Here is a 9,373-nt window from a genome sequence, read left to right as displayed (position 1 = left end):
CCACCAAAAATGAAAGATCTAGGTAGCTTCATGATTCCTTGCGCAATCGGTAGTCATTATGTAGGCACCGAACATAGACACACTTTGGCAAAATAATTCTAACGACGAATGTGAAATTTCCCGCAATCAATTCTAACAGTGGGTTGGACTGAATCGGCTCCTACAAAATAATTAAAAATAATTTACTATTTTATCGAGGTAACGAAATCAAATCAAATTTACTATTTTTCACAACAACTCACGATCGATTCTAGTGACCCGAGTCGGTTCAAAGTGAGTTGGTAACTGTAGAGAAGGCATTAACTCATATTTCGGATCGACGTCTCTTGCAAAAATATGACGTTCGTATTAAAATCCCATTCAATTACTTTTAATTAACGAAACATTTAAACGAAGTTTATAACAATTCCCGATTTGGTACAAGGGGAACCTGAAATGGGGTTTCAATTCAATTATGGGCCTGTCGATTTGGGAAAAAGAAATAAAAGGGGGCTATCGAAAACCCCTGCCAAATGAAACGATGAACGACCCTAACCGTCTGGTGTGGCCACTCTACGGGATGTCTAATTGTGTGAATGGCCATAACTACCGTGAACGAATCTGACAGTGGTTGTGCGATGAGGGTTTTCAGTTCCTTACCGAAATCGTGTGAGGCAATTAACGACCATAATAGAAAGAAAACACGATAAGAAGGTGACGATTGGTTTTGTCCGGCGGTTTTCTATTGTGAACGGTAATGAGTTTAGAGGTGTAGAGAAGTGGCACACGAGGGGAAAATGAAAGAAAGAAAAAGAAGGAAAAGAAAGCAACAGGGGCATGGCCGCATGAAGATAAAGGGGATGGGGATTTTGAAATAAAAAGAAATGGGTAAATCGTAGCATAAGTCCATGCTATTTTGAGTGTTCACAAAGTATCCCAAAGTTTTACTCCTATTACAAAATTGTTACCAAAAATTAACATTAAGCACCCACAATTTTCTTCAGTTTAAATTTGGTCTTAAACTCAAATTAGGGATTGAAAAAAATTATCAATTTCTATGGTTTTCAATTTGGGGTGTTACAACTCTCTCCCCTTAAAGAAAATTTTGACCTCGAAATTATTTGAAGGAAAATAGATACGGATAACTAATTCATGCCAAGACTAAGGTCAAAATAGGTTTCCTAGCACCTTATGCCTAACGGAGATAACGAAGTAACTCTCGATTCACTACAGAATTATCATTACCAACAGTCTCATTGTCTGCAGAATCTCAAGAACCATCACCCAGAGTATGATGTATAGGTGGATTTTCACCTTCAGTTTGCTGAAATCTACCATTTCAAATTTATTTTTGTTTTTCATTTTGTTTAGTGTTTCATGCTTACATTTTTTTTTGCTATCATCATAACCATGCATTGAGGATAATGATTCTTATTAAATTAGGGGGTGTTGTCTGTTATTTTGTGTTATTGTGTTATTTTTTTTTTTTTTTTTTTTTTTGTGTTATTATGCATTGTAGAACACACTTTCTATGAGTGTTGTATAATTACACAATTGCGAAGACTTTACATGTACTGATGATGAGAAATTACCGAAGGTATTTTAATGTCGAGAACTCTAGGATGTAGGGACAATTTGGAAATTGACTTGATGATTTTAGGATACAATAGTTATTTATTTGATATCATTCATGGTTGACTTGTGGGGATTTTGAAGAATGTTAGTTACCATACTTGCTATGTTATTTTCATTAAAAAATATTATTTCTAAATAAATTGCTAGAGATTTCTCACTGGATCTAGTCGAATAAATTCATGAAAAACTTTTAGCGCTAGGACACTTCGCTACTAAGTCAAATCCTATACGCTTAGTGAATGTTGAGTAGGAAAGATAGCCTAACATAGCATGAGTGAATGAAAGTCTTCACATGATGAATCTTCCATAAGGGATAGGGGGTTCGTTGGTTGCACTATCTTATTTCTCAAATACTGGCGGATATTGTGGTGAGCTGAAGCCTTAGGACAACTAATTGATAGTTGCTACTTTATTTAATTTTGATAATTATGATATTCTTTGAAAATACCCATCCCAGTGAAATTGTAACTATATAGAGAACACACATGCACACACATCATAAATTAATTTGAGTTGATTTCTTGTTGTCTTGAGATTTGAAAGTTATTTGTGCATTTTTTCAAGGTTCTGAGGTGAAAGATGTAGGGCTTGTGTAGTTGTTTGTTATTCGAAATGTCATGGGCAAGTGATGTCATGCATTGCTTGGGAACAAGCAATAATTCAAGTTAGGGTGTGATAAATTTGTAAAAGGGTGATATTTAAGCTCCTTTAGGTGAACGTTAGCTTGTACTTAAGCATATTTTCTTTTTCATATTTATCATTTTCATGCATCAAGCATATGTTTTTGTTTCATTTCATTTTTTTCTATCTTTTGTGGTGAGATGTTGTTGTGGTGTGTTGTTTGGTCGTGTAGGTGTTGAGGGAGCAGGTAATATCGTGGGGTAGATTGAGAAGCAGGATATGTTGTGGGTAGAAGATGTCGTTGGCGTTCAGAGGAAAAGAAATGCCATGTCAAGAGGAACAAACTTTTACCAGATTTAAACTCGACCTAGCTGAATAATTTGACCTAGTCACTAGGAGTTCAAAATAAGGAACAACTAATTTAAGAGAATATAAGATAAGGTTTTTAAAATTTTGGAAACCTTATCTCCTCCATGAAGCAAGGCATACGTCCACTGTAGAAGACCAACGGTGTTACCAAAAATCCTAAGCCAATTTAGACTCTTCTTCGCTCAACTCTCTAATGGCTACTAGAGGACATCGAAGACATTCTTCTTAGTTTTCTAGTTTTTATTTTCCCTTGATTAATTTGATGTGTTGGATGGTTTATAAAAATGATATTCACCTCGCCATGAACTAATCTTATTTGGTGTGCGTTTTGAGATTTATGCTTTTGTAAACGGTAGATCATATCTATGCATGGTTAAATCCTTTTTTGAATGTTCATTAATTGATTGGTATGCTTATTTATGATTAAGTTATTTGGAAATGAATGCTTAGTTTATTAGTTAACTTGGGACTGTTCTTCTTATGTTATTGATTGAATCAATGAATGCATGTTTTCAATTACGAGAGTAATGAGAATTAATCTTTCTCTTTAAGGAGAAGAATTCAAGCAACTTAAAGGAGTGAGAGCTAAAAACGATTTTATTCTTTGGGTTGATACAGATTTGTATTGCCAAAGGCAATATATGCATAGACTTTCTACTAGACTTAGTCAGAAAAGAATTAACGATAACTCTGTTGAGCATTCAGATTGTCACAAAATATCGTGGGCATTTTCAGCTAGGAGTATCAGCATAACCTCAAAACCCTGCCTTTCATCTCAACTGTAACTTGTTATTTAGTGTACTTGCTATGATAACTCACTTTGGAAGACATTACATTCTAGTTGCAGTTGACTTGTAGTGACAATTGTTTTCTTTATTTTTCTACTTGTTTTAGTTTCATTTGGTCTCATACAAATTCAATTGTTCCTTTGCAGTAACGGAATCAATAATCGAAGTGCACCAATCCATATGGAGATAATCTTAATCTATATTATAATTGCGACGTATATATTTGAACCAAATTGAGAACACTTAAATCACACAACATAAAATCACCTTTTTCTTAATTAATAAATAAATACAACATAAGTACATTTTTGCAAGGGCTGATTATCATGTGCCTTCGAAGTTTTCTTCATCATGAAGTTCTATAAGTTCAACGTGAGAGAGGAATCCACACTTTGGGTTGCCTATCTAATTGTGGTTAGAAGGGTTGATTAGAGCCTATTATAGCAGTTGCCTAATCAATTGCAACTAAGAGGTGTTTAGGACCCTTTTCCATCATTATCATCATCCACACCAATCTCCAAACTATTATCCCATTCATTCCATCATCATACATACTAAGGGAAATTTTCATCTTCGTTTTTCTTCATTCTTAGTTATCGATTCGTTTCATATTTTTATATATTATTTATCTTACAAGTTATTATCTTTATAACGCCTATAATCTTGTTGAAATCTATACAGATTTTTTTTAGCAAAACCCTAATTTAGGGTTACTTGAGTTGACAGGTTATTATCGTACATATCATTACAGGCATTTTCCTTAATGCAAATACTTTTCCATAAAAAAATTATAGATTAATATTAATTACCTTCAGCGTTGGCTACTTCTGCATCAAGATGGGAATGAAGTATTCTATTATCTTTTACGACAATTCTCTTCAACAATTCCATCATTCTCCCTCTAATGAAGTCGTACTTGGATCCGCCGCCACCAGGCAAATCCTCAGTCAATTCAAAGCACACATTGAGAAGGCCATGTTTCTTTCCAAAGATCCCACTTCTTTTGATCACACCAAACAACGTTACACCTCTCCACAACGAAGTGGAAACCCCAGCAGCTACCCAGTTGAAACCTATCATTTGTTTCACCTTGTTTTGTTCTTTATGTCTGTTAACAGCGCAAACTAAGGAAACCGAGAACTCAAGGCTTTGAGACTTGTTCACGAGCTGATGCATGCTCAACTTCACAGGTCTTTTAACTAAACCAGTTACTTCAAGGGTCCTGTAATCCTGGAAAGCTATAGGAACCAAGCACTGTTTTCGAACGTAGTGGAGAGAAACATATGTGATAAAGCCATGGCGCATCATATGGTTCAACGGGGATTCAAAGACGCTTATCTCTAAGCATATTTATAAAGAAATACCAACTATAGAAACTGGTCAGTTTTGAGAGTAAAGAAATCTTGGTATGGTTTTTTTTATTGGTTTACAGAAACTGAGTGTGGATTTAAAGGAGGAGGAAGATTAACGTGGATTTTTATTATTGTTTTTAATTACCAAAATAAAATACGTGAATTTTTTTTATTTGTCAATTTGAGAGAATAAAATCATACGGACTAATAATGTAAATGACCAAAACCAGTTTTTTTAATTGGTAACTGAAATTGCACGAACCGAAAACATAAGGGATCATACGTATAACCTAAAAATATATAAACAATGATAAGTGTTAGCTTTGATGTTCAAAGTCTTATGGATTTTAGCATTATTGAAATGGCTTTTTGAATTAAAAATTAAGTCACCAATGCATGTGCTTAGTTGTTATTTTATTTAATTGTATCACTATCCTTTTGCACATAAAAAGATTGATCTTAATTCCGAATTATTTAAATACCTAAATTTAGCTTTTGAAAGACTAATATCAAGCTGGTTTAAGGAGGGATGGGTATCGGATTCAAAATCGACGGGTTATTTTGTGAAAAATTGGGTCGAAATTTTTTAGTATAAGTTCGGGTCGAATTAATATTTTTGGTGAAAAATAATTGACTTGTACTAACCCAAAAATAATATAATTATACATTATAAATTTAAGGATAATTATAATAATACTTCTTTTTATATTATTATTTTTTAATTATATAACTACAAGAAATTTATATTATTGTGACATATTTAATTTTGTCAAAATTATTTTTGTAACCCCCTAGACCCGGCCTATGGGTTTCGACTAAGTCTAGTGGATCACATTATGATTATTAAAGACATTTTTCGAAACCGTTATTCCATCAATATAAAATCACATTATAAATAACATGAAATTATAAACAAATTATACTATCAAAATCCAACTCGTAAATATAGTACCAATAAATAATAATTTAATTTAAAACACGTCTTCAAATTCAATATCACCATAAACCGAGCAGTATTAACAAAATAGTTATCATTATAAAATCTGATATTTTAAAATAAGGTCCATGTCACCAAAATAAAGTCAACTTGCCAGATAAAAACATTACAATTTGATTTACTTCAAGAGATATGTTGATCCTCCAAGTGCTCGAACCAAGGTATCTAACCAACAGTATCTGAAAGGGGGAAAACATTTTCAAAAGGTGAGCTAGGCTCAGTGTGTCCCAACATTTCCATAAAATCACAATAGGTACAAATCATAGTCCAGTAATCTCACAAATTCGTAAAAGAGTTTAACTTTTTGAAAATCATAGTTTAAACCCTTTTCTGGTACACCATCAGTAGTTCCCAAAATTATTTTCCATATAGCTTACTTTATGCACATAGCAAAAAGAAAGCCGACTTAAGGATAGGCTCTGAAGCTTGTATCCTTAAGCCCAAGTCAATAAGTCCATATAGCTTACCCTAAGCACACAGCAAAGGAAAGCCGACCTAATGAAACATCTTGGGGCCCTCAAGAGTCACATTAGGCCCAGTTAGCTTGATCAGAGCTATTCCATCGTATTTCAATTCCAAAATTCAATTGCACCGTGACATAAATTCCATAAATCCAAAAACATGATAATCATATACCATTTCAAAACAAAAATTAGATAGCAGCCATATTCCATAAATTGTCACATTAAATTGGTGCATCCATAAAACAATAGCCAATGAATTCGGTGTACCACGTATTAAAACCAATAAAACAGTTCAATAACAAGTAGGGAACACACCTCGACAATAGGTTCAAATAGCAAGTTTACTGATTGCTGGTTTCACCACGCTCTGCTACAATTTTCGAACGGGTGAATACTGGCACACGTGGTTTAACTGATCTAGAAGAGCTGGGTCGAGCTGTCGAACGATCCGGAGAGTCTCTTGTACCTTCAAACAATAATATTTATCAGTCTCAAATCCTATTTAATTGTTCAAAGCTAGTCTTCTTAAGTATAAGCATTTTTCGAGTTTGACTATCAATTTGGGGTATTTCGAGTCTGAATTTGGCCAAACGGATTGCGGAAACGGAATCAGGACGTCGAAAAATATAAAGTATGACTTTTTCGGAAATTCAGATTCTTGGTCAAAGTCAAAGTCAACCACTTTGACCGTCGATTTGAAGACCTTCAGGTTTGAATTTTGCGAAACGGACTGCGGAAATGGATTTGGCACGTCGAAAACTATCAGGATAGGTATACTCGGAAAAGATTTACGGTCGTTTAAGGGTCGGTCAAAGCCATTTTAAGTTTTAGTCAAAGAAAGTCAACGGTCAACGGTCACGGTCAACGGTCACGGTCAACGGTCAACGGTCGGGTCGGGTCAACGGTCGTGTCGGGTCAACAGTCGGGTCGGGTCAACAGTCGGGTCGGGTCAACCCGGTTCAGACCGGTCAAACCGGTCAAACTGGTCAAACCGATTTTCCAGCAGCTCACTCTCCCTGCGGCGGCGCGTGCGGCGCGTGAACAGTGCCACGGTGTCGGAAAATTCCAGGAAAAATTTCTAAAAATTATTTTGAGCGATTTCGAGATACTTACAACGATCGGTTCAAATTTTTGAACGGCGGAGAGCTCGTATTTCAACTCGGCCGAATCTTTGACTGCTCCACCTCCTCACGCGCCGCCGTCGACGGCGAACAAGGTTGACACCGGCGGACTCGCAACGACACAAGGAACACGATGATGCAGGAGGTGTCGTAAACGGAACAACGATCGGCGGTGAATTTAAGTTTTTCCCGGCGATAGAGCTAAAAAAAACGACGATGCTTTGACTGAAAATTCCCAACGTTTGACAGCGTTTCACTTCAATTAATTTGAAGGGTTTGTTCCTCGCTTGATGATGAACACAACGGTGTTTTCAATTTTACGATTGGACGTCGAACGGCGTCGGAATCGGGCTTGGAAGTAAGGGTACGGGAGGAGAAAAACTTAAGCAATTTAACATTTGTGGTTTCTGATTTGAAACCAGAAACACGCTTAAATCACCAAAGCTGCCGACACTTTTAGGATAAATTTAGGGCTTGGTCCCTGAATTTCCTTTAACTCTAAAACAAGCTCCAAGTTTTAAAATATTTCAATTTAGTCCCAAAAAAATTTACCAATTTTCACAATTAACCTCCAATTTCAATTTAATATTATTCTAAATTTTTCCGGGTTGTTACAATTCTCCCCCTCTACAATAAATTTCATCCTCGAAATTTACCTTATGAAAATAGATGAGGAAATTGAGTCTCCATTGACTCCAATGTCTCCCAAGTAGCTTCTGAGGGGCTACGATTACTCCACTGAACTTTGACCATTGGAATACGCCTATTCCGAAGAACTCGCTCATCTCTTTCTAAGATCTGAATGGGCTCCTCTTCATATGACAAATCAGGTCTCAGCTCTACTTCTTCAACCTGAATAATGTGACTTGGATCTGGATAGTATCTCCTCAACATTGATACATGAAAGACATCATGAATACGACTTAGCTCAGAAGGCAACTCAAGCTGATATGCAACAGGTCCTACCCTCTTCAAGATACGAAATGGTCCAATAAATCTTGGACTCAATTTACCCTTACGCCCAAATCTCAATACTTTCTTCCAGGGTGAAACTTTCAAAAAGACCTGATCTCCAACCTCAAATTGTATATCTTTCCTTCTCTGATCTGCATAAGACTTCTGCCTATCAAATGCCTCTTTCAAACGGTCACGTATCAATCTGACTGTGTCCTCCGTCTCTCGCACTAACTCAGGTCCCAACGTTTTCCTATCACGCAACTCAGTCCAACAGATCGGAGTGCGACATTTACGCCCATAGAGTGCTTCATAGGGTGCCATACGAATGCTGGTCTGATAACTGTTATTGTAAGCAAATTCAGCCAAAGGCAAAAATTTTTCCCAGCTACCATGAAAATCGATTACGCAACCCCGCAACATATCCTCAAGTATCTGAATCACTCTCTTAGATTGACCATCAGTTTGTAGGTGAAAGGATGTGCTATAATCCAATCTTGTTCCCAAAGCCGTATGTAGTGCCTTCCAAAATCTCGAAGTAAATCTCGGATCTCGATCAGAAATAATAGACAATGGAACACCATGCAATCTAACAATCTCTGAAATATACAATCTTGCCAGCTTGTCCAAAGTATAATTTACTCGCACAGGAATGAAGTGAGCTGACTTTGTAAGTCTGTCAACAATCACCCAAACTGAATCTTTTTTTTCGAAGGAGTCATAGGCAATCTAGTAACAAAATCCATAGTAATACGCTCCCATTTCCATTCAGGAATCTTAATAGGCTGTAACAAACCTGATGGATGTTGATGTTCTGCCTTAACTTGTTGACAAGTCAAACACTTCGCTACAAAATTTGAGATGTCCTTCTTCATGCCGATCCAATGATACCTTTCTCTCAAATTCCGATACATCTTATCTCCACCGGGGTGCATAGCATATGGACTACTATGAGCCTCAGTAAGGATAGTCTGTCTCAACTCAGCATCATCAGGCACACAATACCGACCTTTGAAGCATAGAACTTCATCCCGGTCAAGGGCGTAATCTGAGCTTGTCCCCTGCTCTACTTGCTCAAAGATGGGAAGCAAGG

General features: G+C 36.3%; 1 protein-coding gene across 1 annotated transcript; it reads right to left on the bottom strand.

The window, feature by feature from the left end:
- Nucleotides 1-1,174: 1,174 nt before the first annotated feature.
- LOC120213538 (nitrate reductase [NADH]-like) lies at nt 1,175-4,697 on the bottom strand. Its single transcript, XM_039211649.1, has 2 exons — nt 4,202-4,697; nt 1,175-1,239 (listed from the first exon to the last, which is right to left on the bottom strand). The coding sequence occupies exons 1-2, from the start codon at nt 4,695-4,697 to the stop codon at nt 1,175-1,177; spliced, it is 561 nt and encodes a 186-aa protein (XP_039067580.1).
- Nucleotides 4,698-9,373: the final 4,676 nt, after the last annotated feature.

The sequence above is a fragment of the Hibiscus syriacus genome, unplaced genomic scaffold, assembly GCF_006381635.1.
Source record: "Hibiscus syriacus cultivar Baekdansim isolate YM2019G1 unplaced genomic scaffold, ASM638163v2 tig00110029_pilon, whole genome shotgun sequence".
NCBI classification, from domain to species: Eukaryota; Viridiplantae; Streptophyta; class Magnoliopsida; order Malvales; family Malvaceae; genus Hibiscus; species Hibiscus syriacus.
The sequence above is the reverse complement of the archived record's forward strand: the minus strand, read 5'-3'. Positions and strand labels throughout refer to the sequence as shown.